The 16,743-nt window shown below is 35.9% G+C and overlaps 1 protein-coding gene and 1 long non-coding RNA gene across 8 annotated transcripts; one reads left to right on the top strand and one right to left on the bottom strand.

The window, feature by feature from the left end:
* Positions 1–9,971: 9,971 nt before the first annotated feature.
* Positions 9,972–11,873, top strand: LOC107788528 (uncharacterized). The gene is made up of 3 exons (XR_001648656.2): positions 9,972–10,154; positions 10,661–10,786; positions 11,493–11,873. It is a non-coding gene; the product is annotated as an uncharacterized LOC107788528 (long non-coding RNA).
* Positions 11,874–12,291: 418 nt separating this feature from the next.
* On the bottom strand, positions 12,292–15,351 carry LOC107761235 (BTB/POZ and TAZ domain-containing protein 4). Of its 7 annotated transcripts, none has more exons than XM_016579436.2 (7): positions 15,141–15,351; positions 14,885–14,964; positions 14,055–14,319; positions 13,799–13,944; positions 13,124–13,427; positions 12,729–13,042; positions 12,292–12,598 (listed from the first exon to the last, which is right to left on the bottom strand). In XM_016579436.2, the coding sequence occupies exons 3-7, from the start codon at positions 14,301–14,303 to the stop codon at positions 12,472–12,474; spliced, it is 1,140 nt and encodes a 379-aa protein (XP_016434922.1). In that variant the 5' UTR covers positions 14,304–14,319; positions 14,885–14,964; positions 15,141–15,351; the 3' UTR covers positions 12,292–12,471. The 7 variants fall into 7 exon arrangements, with proteins under 7 accessions (XP_016434922.1, XP_016434920.1, XP_016434921.1 ...); XM_016579434.2 differs by having other exon boundaries at positions 14,885–15,040; XM_016579435.2 differs by having other exon boundaries at positions 15,128–15,351.
* Positions 15,352–16,743: the final 1,392 nt, after the last annotated feature.

Genomic DNA, 16,743 nt, shown 5'->3' on the forward strand with positions numbered 1-16,743 from the left:
TTATTTTACCTTCATTGATTATATTTATACATGTGTGACATCACTTACAATGATGTAAGCAAGGTAGGCAAAAAGCCTTCCACAAAACGTTGACTGTTGCATTGTTCCTGTACAATAACATATGCATGTAGCAACTTTCCAGCTGGGGAGTTGACTTCATACAGTCTCCTCGGGAACTGGTAGGGACATGTTCCCTCAGCTGTTCCTTCCACTCTAAAGATTTGAGTTATATCACATACTGGATCCCAACCTGGAACTTTGTGATCTTAAGGTCTTGTAAATGTATAACAAGTTCTTTATCTGGTTCTGGATGGTAAGATTGTTAGATCATCAAAACATAAAGTAAAGTACTTGTGCACAAAGTACTTATAACCTATCAATTTCCCCTTTTTTGATGATGACAAACTTAGAATTAATATTCCCCTTGAGAACCGGATCTCCACATTGTTCCCCCCTACGAATCAGCCATATTCCCCCTAAGAACCCTAAGGAGCTGATCACAACTAGTTTCTGAAGACTGTTTGGCAAATCATCAAAACTAAAATACCATACCTTATCAATTTTCCCCTTTTTGATGATGACAAACCCAGAATAAATATTCCCTCTGAGAATCAGATTCCTTACATGTATTGATCACATCTGGTCCGTATCTAGTTCATTTAGAACATTTGTCATCATCAAAACATGATATAGTGTAACTTAGAGCAATTTCCCCCTTTTTGATGATGACAAACCCAAAATTAATATTCCCCTTTAGAACCAGATTCCTCACATGTTTCCCTGCGGATCAGACCTATAATCAACATATTATCAGCAACATTCCCCCTGCGAAGCAGAGCTATCTTTCATGCACAACACAACATATAAATTCGATTTTGTTCCTCCCTCATGTTAACACCTATATAACTTCCCCCTTTTGGAATCATTGAAAAGAATAACAGAAGAAGCACAACCAAAAAGAAGTTCAGCAACATTAACTCATTCCACTTGGGCAACACAGCATAAATAATAACAAGAACAACAAGTGAATGTCATTGCACAAAATAGAGTGATTGCCCATAGTAGAGTAATTATAATAAAAGCACAGTAGTTTCAACAATACATAATATGATAATTTTAAACAACTAAAGTACCAATGTCATCAAATATAGGAATCAAAAGAAGATAAAAATTCAATGGTATTTGGAAGGAGTGAAAGACATGGATCACTGAGCAGGAGGAAAAGTAATAGGATAAGGCCTTGATGAGCTTGTCTATTCCTTTGATCAACGATCATCTGCTCTCTCAGTTCCTCTACCTGTTTCCTCAATCTTTTATTCTCACCCTTCAACTTAGCATTCTATTCTTCCAAGGGTCCACGAGGACCTGGTTCTCAACCTTTCTGAGTAGGCTGAACCATCAATCATATCACCAAGAATCTCCCCAAGCATCTTCTCATCAAGAACAAACTCAGTCCCAAGAACATATAGCATCAGAGTATCACATAAAATATAGAAGTTTTTAATTCTTCTTCATAAACATTGGGACTGGGAGGAACAAAGAGGTGATTCTATTTTTGGAACTCAACAATGTCAAGAGGTTCCTCCATTTTTCAGCAATATCAGAGTCAACACTCTGCCTAACAGCATCTTTTGAGACTTCAGAGTCTTCTACCTCTCCAAACCCAATGACTCAACCTTTTGCTTCTGTAAGGGTCCAGGTTCCTCACTTATACTACCCTTTCTATCCCTGAGCAGCCATGTTTCCCACTTTTTCTTCTCAATCTGTTTACGCCTTATCATCTTCTGCATCTTTCTCATTCAACTTTCTTTTCTCCATTTTTTTTCCACTTCATTTTCTCTTCCACAATCACATCAGCATGTCACACCACTTCATCATCAATTAGCCTACTTTTCATCAATCCTTTTTACAGGATCAGAAGTTTGTTTAAACACATAACTCAAAAAGAAAAAGATCATCATTAAAATTGACTTCCTGAGAAGGACTTGAGGGATCATGTCCCTTATTCAGTTCTCACATTTACCAATTTCTCCATCCTTCAAGAGTTCCACAAATCTAGCAACAATTTTAGCCTCAAACTCTAGCATATTATATCTACCATGTTCCCTTTCAGTTGAACTTCCATCAAAATCTACCAAAGACTTCTTGGGGTTTTGATTCAGATGGAGTTAGGATTTTGGAAAGTGACAGAGTTGGGTTTACTTCTGGCATATTTGGAGAGAAGGATTCTTTTGAGACAAGGTTGATTTTGGTTTGGAAGAAAAGAATCGGATTCGGTTGGGTGTAAGAAGATAAAAGTGGTTTTTGGGGCAACGGGTCAGTTCAGAAGAGGTTTAACATTTTGGACTTCAACAATCAGGAGAGAGGTAGGAGAAAGGATGGAATAAATTAATGACATGACACTTTAGCAGCTTAAAAAGGCATATAAGTATTGGAGAGACTACTAACCTGAGTCGCAGAAACCGGGTTCCTTGACGGTTTTTGAAAATCTGAGCAAAGACTTCTAGAAGTGTAATGTCACTCTTACATGTTTTGTCCTGAAACTGCCATATGTGTATACCTGTAACAGTGTAGCTTTGAGTTAACAAGAGGAACATAAGGGACAACTAGTCCTCTCTTACCTCGTCAGGTCAGTATGTCTTCCACTAATTGGTCTTGACCGCATCTTCCCCTGGAGGAGTAGTAGCATTGTTTTCTCTATGGGCAGATGACATAGGGATTATAAAACACGGCTGATCACTTGACTCAGGTTCTTCTTGTTGATGACTCAAGGTTTTCTTGGTTGGGTCATGAAAATCGGGTTGATTTGAAAATCAAGTAACATCCATAGAGACATACTTTCTTTTTGTAATGGGATCAAAGAATTTTGTGATGTCGGATAACCAGTGAAGACACATCTCACAGTTCCTTTAGATGTCGCCGAAAAATACTTTTTAGCAGTGTACCTTTCCTTCTTAGCATAGCCAATCATCGAGGGATTAGGTCCCTCTATACCTTTTGGAGATTCTACTGTATACACATCAAATCAGACTTTCCATTTGCAATATCTATAGCTTCACCAGGAGCATTTGTGAATTCTTCATCTTCATCTTCATCTTCTTTGTTATGTGACCCTTTGCCACTATTGTTGAGAACAAAGCATTTTGCATCCAAAGACTCTCGGGTAAGTCAACTTGAGTTTTCTCCCATTGAGCAGTTCATAGAAAGACTTCTCGAGAAGGGACCTAATCATGCACTTGTTAATCGAGTAGCAGGAAGTGTTGACTGCTTCAGCCCATGAACCAGGTCCTCCATAACCAACTTGTTCAACAAATAAAAACTCACATGCCCCAGTCATCTAACCCATAACTCAGCATCATCATCAATGACACTCAGGTATGTTAGATCACCACCATTAAGTGAATCAAGGTCTGCAACATAGATGTTCTTGAACCTTTTAGCTATCAACACCACTTCACCAGTTTTTAGATTGGTGACAATGCAATATTTGGACAAGAACTTCACTTCATTTTTCTTTATCACAGATTTGAGACACACTCAACAAGCTATAGTTCAAGTCATTCACATGGTACACATTTTCAATTTGCATGGGAGAGTGTTTTGCCAATTTTGCCAACACCAAGAATATAGCCCTTCTTGCCATTTTCGAAAAAACATACTCCCACCTTGGAAGGCCTAGAGTGAGGAAATCATCTATTCTTCTAGCCATATTCTTAGAGCATCCGCTATCCATGTATCATTTTTTGGCTGCTAACTCTCACTCCAGCCTGCTCATGAAATCACTGATTAGACTTAGGAACCCAAGCAAGCTTGGGTCCCTTACAAAGATAGAATGGGCGGATAAAACTTCTTATTGCCCATGCAGGCAACATATATTTTCCTCTCAGAGGACTAGGTTCCTCAACATTATGCTTCTTTTCAACAAAAACTTTATTTTTCTATAGAGACTGAATTTTAACTTTACAGGAGTCCTTGTAATGACCAGTTTGACCACAGTGAGTGCACAACCTATTATTAGCCATAGTTACATACTTGCTATGGGGATTATAGGAGGTTTTAGCCTTTTGGAACCCGATTCCTTGCCTTTTTCCACTATTACTCCTATACATAGACGTTATTACATCAGAGGAGCGAGTCCATTTAAGTGACTTATCAAGATCATTATTAACCCTTTATAAATCCTTCTGAAGTTGTCTATTCTTTTCAAGCTCAGCAACAAGAATTATTTTAACTTTCTTAAGCTCACTCTCAAACTCAAGTTGAGCCTCACTAGCCACTTCTTTACCCTTAGTACCATCCATTGTTTTGTTTGTTTTTTTAACAAGTTATGTTCTCTAGTTACTTCTTCCACTTATTCCTTCAAGTCTACAATGGAAACTACCATATCATCCCTCTCTTGTTCTATGTCACCAATTTCTTCTATTAAAGCATTTTCTCATTAATGAGGCTATGATAGGCATCAATCAACACATTTGCTAAGGACATCAATTTTTTCTTAGAGTAAGTTTTTAAATTTCTTTGAACATCAAGAAAACTTACCTTATCTTCCTCCTTGTCCTCGTCATCATCAGATTTAGCCATGAGTGCAAAGATTGACTCATATTCATTGTCAACAACCATCATAGATGCATCTCCTTGGTCATCCTCACCTTCAAATTCACTGGAGGAATCTCCACAGTCAGTCAAATCTCTTCTTTTGAATTTCCTGTTAGGGATCGGGTTCCTCTTAGCTGCCTTATCAGTGTTGGTTTTGTAATGATCCTGCTTATGAAGAGGACAGTCTTTAATAAAGTGTCTAGGCTTTCCACACTTATGACAACAATCATTTTCTTTGAAATTCCTACTGGAACTTCCTTTCTTTGGGATCCCACCATTTTTACGAACCATCTTTTGAAATCTTCGAGTGAGATACGTCATTTCAAATTCATCACCACTTGAGTCAGTGAGGGCAGCTTTGAGAACCATGTTCCTCTCCTCATTGGTCTCTCTTCTTTCAAGATCCTTCTTTCTCTTCATCTCATATGTTTTGAGATTTCCAATAAGCTTGTCAATAGTCAGCTTTTGCAGGTCTTTGGCTTTAGTGATAGCATTAACCTTGTTCTCCCAGGAACCTGGTAGAACACTGAGTATCTTTCGGACCAGCTTGTTGGTTGGAATGATTTCACCAAGTGAATGAAGCTCATTGATTATGTAGGTGAAACGAGTATGCATCTCTTGAATGAACTCATGCTCTTCCATTTTAAAGAGTTCATACTCAGTTGTAAGCATATCTATTTTGGACTACTTTACCTAAGTAGTTCCCTCGTTAGCCATTTGAAGAGCTTCCTAAATTTCCTTGATAGATTCACATGCCGAGATACGATTATACTCGTCTGGTCCAATACCACACACAAGAATCTTCTTCATCATGAAATTCTTCTCAATAGCTTTTCGGTCAGCACCATTGTATTCTTTTCTTGTTTTTGGAATAGTTCTTGTTCCCTTTCCAACAGCCTTCATAGGGACAAAGGGACCATCACAAATCACATCCCAAAGCTCGGAGTCCTTAGCCATTATGAGGTCATGCATTCTTATTTTCCACCAAGCATAATATTGCCCACTAAATCTTGGTGGTCTGTATGTTGATTGTCCTTCCTCGAAGTCTGGTGGAGCAGCCATGAAGATCCTTTCTAGGTGTTAACCTTTTAGAAAGAACCCGCTCTGATACCAAGTGATAGAAACTAAGTGTCCAACAAACTGTATAGAGAACCGGGTTCTCTTTAGTTACCACTGTAAGCAACAGACTGTAAAACCAAACAGTATTGGGAATCAGGTTCTCTAATTGTTCCCACAGTAAATCGACAGTAAATAAAGAACTCGGAGGAATTTTACATGGAAAACTCCCAACTCAACGAGATTAAAAACCACGACCTACCCTTGTAGGATTTTAACTTCACTACTGAGCAATCTTTAGATTACAACCTATTGTTACCTAGGAATTAACTTCTTAATCCTTCACTAACTTATAACTACACTATTACAAGTTACTTTGTAATAATTCTATTACAAAGACTTAATCGCTCGCTAACTTGTAACAATACTATTACAGACCACTTTGTAATAACTCTATTACAAAGACTTCACAACTCGACTAACTCTAGCCAAGACACAAACACATGCGTTTATGATTTACAAAGGGTTTCCTACACAATGCTTCTAACTAAGCTAAGTAGGAGTTACAAATGAAGAACAAATAACAAAGACTCAACAAACCTAAGGACTTAAGATATCTTCAATCTTTGGATCTGGTCCTTAAGGTTGCAGCAACTTTGTTCTAGAGAGAGGTTAAGGCTAGCACTTGAGAGAATATTTTCTTTTGATTTTGCAAGTGTTGGAGAGATGAAATCCCTTGTGTCATGTTGATAATATGTGTGTGTGATGTCATTAAGGATGATTTAATAAAGTGCCCTTTAGTTTGGCCTTAGCAAACTACAGCTGTATTGTTGTACTACTGCTAGACGGTATAGTGCAGCAGCCTGCCAGACGGTACGGTGCAGCATCTTTTACAGCTGTAGAGTTGACTGTACAACGACGAGGGAAACTGATCCCTATCTGGTCCCTCTGCTATTTCCTTATCTGATTTCATTGAGAATTGAACCAGACATCTGACTAGTTATTCTGAATGCAAGGGAATCTAATTGTATCAGATTCCTTATCTTGTTCTCTCATGAAGTAAGTGTTTTACCTTCTTTGATTGTATTTATACATATGTGACATCACTTACAATGATGTAAGCAAGGTAGGTAAAAAGCCTTCCACAGAAAGTTGCATGTTGTACTATTCCTGTACAGTAGCGTGTGCATGCAGCAACTTTCCAGCTGGAGAGTTGACTTCATACAGTCTCCTCGAGAATTGGTAGGGAGCCGGCTGAGTTAAGATGTCATGATACACACACAATAGATGATATTATAGGGAATGAAGCAGATGTAGAAGAAAATGCTCATACTGAGCAACAGTTATCAGTAGTTGTGGAGGATGGAAACATAGAAGAAAATGCTCATGTTGAGCAGAACCTTTCAGTAATTGCAGAGGACAGCAACATAGACATGTCTGAAGTAGGAGTTGTTGAATCAAGTTCAGATGATGCAAGGTTGTTAACACCTGCACAACAACAATCTGCACTACAAAGTGATGTCCTTATCTCAGTAGTAGTAGAGCTAGAAAAAATGAGATAAGGAGGTCTAAAAGAACCTTAAAGGATCCCTTGTGGTTGCAAGATTATGTAACCACCAAAAGGAGACATGGATCTTCATATCCATTATCTAACTATTTGTCTTATGTTAAGTTGAAGGACAAGTGCAGAAGTTTCCTAGCTAACATTTCTATACTGACTGAGCCAAAGAACTTCACTGAGGCTTCAAAGGACAGAAGGTGGGTTGAAGCAATGGAAATGGAGATCAAGGCACTAGAAGACAACAAAACGTGGGATATTGTTGATCTGCCAAGAGGAAAAAAGGCCATTGGGTCGAAATGGGTATACAAAATCAAGTATAAAGCCAGTGGAGAAGTAGAAAGGTTTAAGGCTAGATTGGTTGCCAAGGGGTATAGCCAAAGAGAAAGTTTGGATTACAATGAAACCTTCTCACCAATTGCCAAAATGGTAACTGTGAGGTCTATTATTGCTCTTGCTACTTTTAGAGGTTGGAATATCTCACAAATGGATGTATACAACGCCTTTCTATAAGATGATTTGTATGAGGAAGTGTACATGGAACTTCCGCAAGGTTTCAGGAAGCATGGGGGACAAAGGTTTGCAAACTACTGAAATCATTATATGGCCTGAAACAAGCTTCGAGACAATGGAACATCAAGCTTAGTGAGGCTCTCATAGTTGCAGGATACATTCAACGCCTTCATGACTACTCCTTATTCACTAAGAAAAGGGGAGAAGACTTTGTGGCAGTATTAATATATGTAGATGACTTACTGATAACTGGAAACATCACACAATTCATTAGTGAGACTAAGGAGGTGCTTCAACAACAATTTAAGGTCAAGGATCTTGGTGATCTTAAATACTTCCTAGAAATTGAAGTATTAAGGTCCAAAAGTGGAATTCTTTTGAATCAAAGAAAGTACTACCCTCCAGTTGATTTTTGATTTAGGCTTAGGTGGTGCCAAGTCTATTCTCACTCCAATTGATCTCAATCAAAAGTTTACTTCAGCAGAATTTGATAGACATACTGGTGTTACAAATGATGAGGTACTATCTGATGCAAATGAGTATCAACGACTGATTGGTAGGCTAATTTATCTTATCATTACCAGGCCATATATCGTATTTACAGTGCAGACTCTTAGTCAATTCATGCAAGAGCCAAAAAGTCTCATTGGGATGCAACTGTGAGAGTTGTCAGATACCTCAAACATGAGCCGGGGATGGGAATATTTCTACGCAGGTCGAATAAAGATAGCTTGACTTGCTTCTGTGATGCTAATTGGGCTAGTTGTCCAAACACACGCAGATCTGTTACTGGGTATTTGATCAAATTTGGTGATTCACTTATCTCTTGGAAATAAAAAAAGTAGCATACAGTGTCAAAAAGCTCTGCAGAAGCAGAATATAGAAGTTTAGGAGCAGTAAAGCAGAGATTGTATGGTTATTAGGGTTGTTTGCTGAGCTGGGTGTAATTATCAAGCAGCATGTGAGTATCTACTGTGATAATAAGGCTGCCTTGCAAATAGCAACCAATCCTATCTTTCACGAACGTACCAAACACATAGAGATTGATTGCCATTTTATGCGTGACAGGATTAAGCAAGGTGTGCTCATGCCTCTCTTTATAGGCACTAAGGATCAACAGGCTGACTTATTAACCAAAGGGCTTGGTCATTCACATCATACTTTCCTTTTAGGTAAGCTTGGAGCTGCTTTAATATCTTGCACCCTCCAACTTGAGGGGGAGTGTGAAGAGTAGTTTAATATAGTTAAACTAGTTTTAGTTAGTTAAAAGTAGTTAGTGGTGGGTCTCAGTTGACCATGGTTAGGTTGTTAGAACTATAGTTAGTTGTTACAACTATAGTTAAGTTAGAGTATATATTTGTAATTACACTGATTTGAAAATATACAAAATCATATTTTCATTCTCTGCATTCATCTTCTTCTTCTCTCAATTCTCAAACATTGAAGAGCTTCAGTTGTGGTTGCATGGATGAATCTGAGATGTGAACTCAGATTTATCAGGCTCACATTAGTATAGTGAAAGAATATATTAAAATTTTCCTTGAAAAGGTGATTGTACATTAATGTTAATGTTTTATAAAAAAGAAATGACATTATACATTTGCAATGTTTCAAAATGGAAAAAATATCATATAAATTAAAGCAGAGGGAGCATGATGAGGGTTCGTTCTTAGTACAAACTATCACTGATGCAAGAAAAATAATGCTCTTAACGGAATTCCATACTGACCTCAGCAAGGAGCAAACAAGATTTGGAATTCTTTTCTTTTTCTCTAACGAGATTTGGAGTTGACTATTCGCAAGTATTAGGAGTTTCTGATCTCTTTTTCTAACAACATCAATAATATAACTTTTAAGTATTCGCTCATTGATAAGTAAGGAACGATTAAGGATTATTTGAAGGCAGCTGAGAGCAGTACAACTCAGCACTCAGCAGTGTAATGCCTCAAAATTTTAATAATATTTGCATTCTTGATTGAACATTTTTATAACAAGGAGATATTTTATTTTGCACTTCCTAAACGTAAAATTGACAATATACGAAAATTTCTTACTTTAGGTTGTGTTAACATTGACAAAGAAGCTCCATGGTGTTGCTATGTGTAATACTTAATATTATTTTGATGAATTGTTATTAAATATATTATATAATTAAGTTTTTAGGCTGTCAATCTTTTGTATTTATCTAAAGATATTAGTAATTTGAGCAGCCACATTTTTCATACTTATCCAAAGTTTAGATATTACTTTGGAAGACTTGTTTTTCCATATCGTTCTCTCTTGTTTAATTCTTGCAAGACAAAGAAACAAAACCACCTACCCTCTCTCCTTCTTAGCCTCTGAAAACTTCATGAAACCACCATAAATTTCTACTAAATCAACCAGCAAAATTCGTTTTTTGGTGAAGATCAAGTTGCTCCTCTCTTTTGTGGTAAGTTTCTAAACTCGTTTTTGCACTAGACAGATATTAGTAATTTCTCCATATCTTTTTGTACAGACCTCCGATTTAAGTGATCCAGGACTTTATGGAAAGGTATTTCACATATCTATAACTCTTATGAAAGAACCAAATTCTAGTTTTGCTGGTATTTATCCGAAAAGGGATCAGAAAGTACAAGGCAGGTGCTGCCCAGATTTTCAGTTTTAGAAATACTCCATGTACTACTGTTAGTAATTTTAGCATAACTTTCTGTAAAAAAATAGATATAGGGGTGATTCAAAATGTTCTGAAACGCTAACACATAGATCTGCAATTTTTATGAAGACGATACAGTTTAGTTTGTCCGTTTAGATCTTCAAAAGTGAGCCACAACACGAAACAGTAATACTGTCTAGATTTTCTATTTCAAATATTTTTGGGTAATTTTCACCAATATCATGTTTAGTTTGACATGTTAAATCACTTAACTTATTTAGATATTTGATTATGTATTTAAGGTATATAAACCCTTAAAAATCAAAGGGAAAGTATTTGAGGAAGTGGACGGATTTGATTTGTTTACGGCATAGACGATTCGAACGTCCCCAAGTTGTGATTGAACTGTTTTGTGGTAAAACACCAAGGTTTGTGTATAAACTTTGTAATCTTTTTGCTTATTGGAATATTTTGAAATAACCTAATATTTATTTTTCTTGTCTTCAATTTATATTGTTATATTCGTATTATATCAAGCATTGTCAGATATTTGCTAAATCGCCCATTTGTACGGATTATTTGATCATTTTGCATTCTTGTTGGGACTATGTCCTTCTTATGGCAGTGACTTTGTCGCTCTTCTTGGCATGCCTCTTGATTTGGATATTTTGCCATCTTAACTTTGAATTTGTAGTTCGCTTAAATTATGGAACCTGTCCGTGTTAAGTACGAACTAGGAAGTCATTTTTAATATGGTTCTTGATTCTCTTAACTATTGGGTTTTGACCCTACTTGATTTGGGGATTCGGTCCATCTTGATATTTGATTATGCTTAGTGTGATAGCATGACGTACATATTGGGCGAAAAATGAATATTTGGTAAACTCTCTTGAATTGATAGTATACGCTTTCTCGACTCTTGAACATTATTATTGATATTTAGAAACACTTCAAAGTTTGATATTTAATATGTTTGATATTTAATATGTTTGATATATTTGTTCACTTATTTTAAATTATGTTAAATTGAGCTAACTATGACAGAAAAGGGGAATTGGAGAATTTAATGACTCCAAGCCCAAAGTTTATACGCCACTAAGATTTATGCTTAGTGATAGTTGTTTTCTATCGTAGGTAATGTACAGGATGAAATCTGAAGACGACCATTATGAAGTAGTCTTTTGGGAGCACTTATGGAGATCACATTTGCATATGCACCTTGATTTTGCATAGTTTTGGGACATGTACATGATATATATATATATATATATATATATATATATGTGTGTGTGTGTGTGTGTGTGTGTGTGTGTGTGTGTGTGTGTGTGTGTGTGTCACATTTATGTATGTTATTTGGAGGCTTGTTGGATTTTAAGACCAAAATCTTGTAACTTAAATTTGGTAACTTGTTTTGTTGTTTTAGGATGTGTTAATAACTCAAGTCTTGTAATATGCTGAATTTACACTTTGTCTTGTAAATATGTACAAAGGAGAAAACTAGTTTCCTTTTTATATACCCGATAGTTTGAAATTTATATACAATACAAACTTGCAATGATGTTGAATGACTGTATAAATTTGTTAGGTAGTTGCTTTAATCTGTTGATTATTCAAGAAGGGTTATATCATCTTATGTTGATATTTTGACATTGTATTTCATTTAAAATAAAATTATGAAGTGTATTTTCAAAAAAAAAATATTGCACTTTGAATATTTTCGCATGAGCCTATTTCCGCTACTAAATTATTCTGAATATTTTTAACTAATATCTTTTTAATACTTTATAAGTAGTAAATTAGATTTGTTTCCTAAGTAGCACCCTCCCAAAGGGGTTGCTACAAGTTTTCAGTTACATGATTGTTGGTTAGTTACTGTAGCGAGTGCGAATAGATGTTAGTTGAGCTAGCAACTTAGTCGGTTATCGAACTCAAGTTAGCTGAGTAATGCATTTGTGCATTGATCTTAATACATAGTTACTGTGAGCTGTATAAATTACATTGTAGAAGTGTAGCTTGCCACAAAATTCCAATTTAGTAGTAAAAGATACAATGAATTTTATCTAATTAAAGAATGAATTCAATAAGGTGCAACAGTGATTGGTTGTATTGCAAATTATGTGGATTCAAATGAGAAGAATGGAGCTCCAGAAATGCTCTTGGATCTCGCTATCTTTCTCACCAATATTCTCCATTTCATTTCATCCTTCTTGTTCTGTTTTCTTCTCTTTTGCTTAAAATTCCTGCTTAAACATTAAAAATAATAATTAATCAACCTATAAACAAGATCACTTCTGATACATAGAAATCAATAACTGACTGATCTTCAGTGTTTGTTCTTCTAAGTAGAGGAAAAAGATAATTATAACAAACCTGCACAAAGGAACCCGACAAACATCCGAATTGGCACAAAGGCGAGAATGCAATTCCAAGACTTGCCACATTCTCTTGCAGTGGATACAGCCACCAGGGACTCTCAACTTACACCCGGCAAAGTGACGAATGAGCAATTCTAGCCCCTTGCACGCTGCATACTGGCATGGTTCTTGATCCTCTTTCAGAACCTTATCACGTGGACCAATGGTACGACAACCGTCTTTGCATATGTGAACCAAAGCTTCCATTGCCTCATACAACTGCATATAGATTTTTCTCTCGTTGTTCTTTCTCACCCTTTCCTTCTCCCTCTGCAAACAAGTCATCATATTATTATTAAACCACTTAAATGGGATAAGATCCATTCTAAACATATGTGGGATACTACTTACCATATCCTCATCAATTACAGATCTCAAAATCTGTTTTTCAAGCACAGGGTGGCTTTGTTTCATGGCATTCCACCCTTCTGTGGCGGATACTGGCTTAAGATGCTTCAGCATAAAACGGTGACAAAGAAGGCTAAGCCGAGAGGCGTCACACAAGAGTGCCAACTGGAAGATATCAACCACATTTTCCGTGGTCAATCTTTGCTCCAGCTGCAACTCACATTCTCGCTTTAGGTGAGGGACCGCATATGCATGTGATAGCACCAATAGACTCAGCCCATGTTCCTTCATTTTTTCTTCCTCATACCTGCAATGTGAAGAATGAAAATAGAGATGATCAGAACCTAGTTATTGTCATTCAGATTACAAATATAGTTTCATTAGGAAACTATACTGCTATCTCAAAATTAATTTGGTCTATGAATCATTTTATAAAAATGGAATAACTGCATTGCCGTGCCTAAAATTGATTGTTCAGTCTTGGAAAACAAACAGCTATAAGAAAGTTGTGTTAAATTAAGCTAACTATTCAACAAGAGAACAAACCAATAATAATTTAACAACATTATTGACCTTCATTTGAAACCCTAGAAAATATGGTTAACGACTTTGGAAGCCAGATATGCACGTGCCTAAGAGCCAAAGTACAGAAATGATGTCAAAGGAGAATCAATCTACCTGGAAGAATATAAGAATCTGATGAAAACTTGAACGGCCTCAGGTGGAACCCCACTTATCGAGATGGATCGCTGATGACCACAACGACCACGTGCTCTTGATTGTTTCAAACTCAACATGCTTTTAAATACTGGAGAATTCATTCCCTGTTCGTATACATCCGGAGATCAACAACTAATACGTCTAAAAATTTCTATTCCATGCCAAAAGCACCCTAGTACTACTCTAAAGGCGCACAATTGTGTAAAGAACTTACCAAAATACTAGCATGCGCATAGAGGATGCCACCGTTATCTATATTGATAGAGACGTCGGCTCTGTAACCTTCATCAAAGAGGCAATCCCACGTATTCTTTGTAGCACTAGGTGTGCAGCAGTATTTTCTCACTGCTGATTTCCTCGTTACAAATTTGATCTCCTGCCGGCTATTTGTGAAAGACACTGGCAATGGAGGCGGGTTTGGCAAGGCTCTCACCCCCGGAGATTCCTCATTTCTACTGTTCATTCGCTTAACTATCCTTCTGCAGAAGAAAAGTTGAATCACTATTAATAATATGTCAAATTGGAGATTCAAGTTTCGAGGAAAAGAATATTATTCGTGATCCACTACAATTTTTAAGGTCGCATCAAATTGAGACTATCCTGAAATGAATCCATTAAACTAAAAGAACCCCTTTTGTTTGTTCTCTCGCCGCAAAACCAGAGAAATCCAGAGGAGAAGATAAAGGGAAAGAACGTTTCTTGTCTGGCTAAACAAAATAGGTGTTTGATTATCATAAAGAAAATGCAAACGGTAATTGTGTTCTTCTCGTTTTCATTTCATCATTTTATATTAGATACCTAAATGGCCAAATCGTTTAGAGAAAAACACATTGCAGGTTGAAAGCTAGAGGTTCCAATTGCAGGTTCAAATAGAACCTAACCGGAACAGCCACGGCCCCGCCCCGGCCCATTCTGGTAGCTATTAACAAATGATCGTCAGAGAATGTGAAGGTTTGATTTTTGCGATAACAATGAAAGAAGGTTCACGGTTGGATAGAAACGCCAAGAAATGGTGATGCAATCAATCAGTATGCATGGAATTACCTTGTTAATTACCCGACCGGAGGACAATATGAAGAAATTAAGGGAAACAGCTTCCTGGTTCTCACAACCCCCGTTGATCTCTGCTCTTCCAAAAATTAGAAAAAGGAGCGTTTTCTATCAATCAATATGTGCCTCGAATCCAAATTAATAAATAGCCTAGGCGATAAAAAAAAGATTTTTTTATCAAATATCTACAGATTATATTATGTACTAGAGATCAAAAATTGATTGCAGGTTACGCACCAAAATCGCTAACCTTTCAAACCAATCTATCAAAACCCCAATTGTTACAAAAATAAGACGAATTGGCAGCAGTCCTTAATTATTGACAATGCCTGCCTTCACCAGCAAAATAATGCTAGACTCTTCTGGCAACAATTGGGAGATTGGATCAAAAGGAAAAAGAGAGAAAGAATAGGAGATTGGAAATGAAGGTGGGGGTTGATTTTTTAAAGGGAAGAATTAAAGGATCCAAATAAGGCAGGGTGTTAAACGAATAGATAAAGATGTGATGACCTGTATATGTGTCAGCTCCTATGCAATGCCCATGTTTCCTCTGATTGACCATTGTTAGCTAATATAATAATTAGCCAATAGGATTAGGCAAAACCGAGTAAATCTATCTAAGTCTAACTTAATCCAACCGAGTTGTGCTTTAGGAAATCATTACTATTACTTGGCTGATTTGATTTTGTAAAAAATTGCAAAGATTAACATCTACTACTAACAATTATTAAATGATTACGTATTTATATTTGCCTTATAGCTCTAAGATGAATAGCATATTTTGCCAAGCTTTTAAAATTAACGTATTTTAAAAACTACTTTTCAAAAAAATATTTTTACTGAAAAGCAGTTTGTGTTGGCCAATAAAAAAAAGCTTGATCAAACAGTGAACTTTCTAAAGCTTCTAATCCTGAATAATCATTTGTTGAGATACGCTATCTGGACTGTTTTCACTTCCGGAAAAATTTATTTCTTAAGTTTATTTTCATTTTCATCTTTGAAAAATAAGGAAGTGCCTTTATACTTATTATATTACTCTTTTAATGATTTTAGATTGTTAAGTTTTTTTCCTGATTTTGTTGAGTTCTTCTTTTAAATATATACTCTCAAATAAAATGTGATGTTGTAAGACAATTAAATTTGTAACAATTGAACCGAATTAGAAACAGCAAACTGAAACCATAGGTTTATACTCTTTTATTTTCGTGTTTAGTCAAGAACCATAAAAATTGGTCTTGTCTTCACTACATACGCTATATCTAAATAATTTTGGGGCCCTTATATGTAATTGCACACAACAAGAAGTTAATATCTAAACAATCCACTACTTCACGAGGTTAATGTCACTATATGTAATTATTGCACACAACTAAGAGCCTGTTTGGCCATGCTCCAAAAATCTTCTTATTTTGAAAAGTACTTTTTTCAGAAGTACTTCTTTTAAAAGTATTTTTGAAAAAAAAAAACTTTTTGTGTTTGGCCAATTCATTTAAAAAGTACTTTTTGTAATATTTGGTAAATAAATTGTGTTTGGCCAATCTTTCTAAAAAGTACTTTTGAGTATCAAATTAACAAAAAGAATAGTACCAAGGTCTTATAATTCTTTTAAAGAGAAAAATGAACTTAAATATTTATCATAAGAGACTTTTATTATTTTTTATTTTATTTAAGTAAGACATAAAACATAAAGTAAACAAACATATTAAAGATTTAAATCAATTTTACATATATAGTTATACGGTTATATCAAAGCATATAATATTATCTAGTATAATTACTTATTGTTACATGATTATTTGAATAGTTAAAATACACCATTCAGTATCTATAAGAAGTCTATTCCACAAATTACT

Source organism: Nicotiana tabacum, chromosome 3 (genome assembly GCF_000715075.1).
Source record: "Nicotiana tabacum cultivar K326 chromosome 3, ASM71507v2, whole genome shotgun sequence".
NCBI classification, from domain to species: Eukaryota; Viridiplantae; Streptophyta; class Magnoliopsida; order Solanales; family Solanaceae; genus Nicotiana; species Nicotiana tabacum.

Bases quoted from the DNA above. Each gene is read 5' to 3' on its own strand.
- LOC107761235 (XM_016579438.2), bottom strand. From the start codon at position 14,303: ATGAACAGTAGAAATGAGGAATCTCCGGGGGTGAGAGCCTTGCCAAAC. The intron at 13,428-13,798 runs GTAGATTGATTC...TTCACATTGCAG, and splicing joins AGATTCTTATATTCTTCCAG to GTATGAGGAAGAAAAAATGA. The intron at 12,599-12,728 runs GTTTGTTATAAT...ATGTTTAAGCAG, and splicing joins TGTCGGGTTCCTTTGTGCAG to GAATTTTAAGCAAAAGAGAA.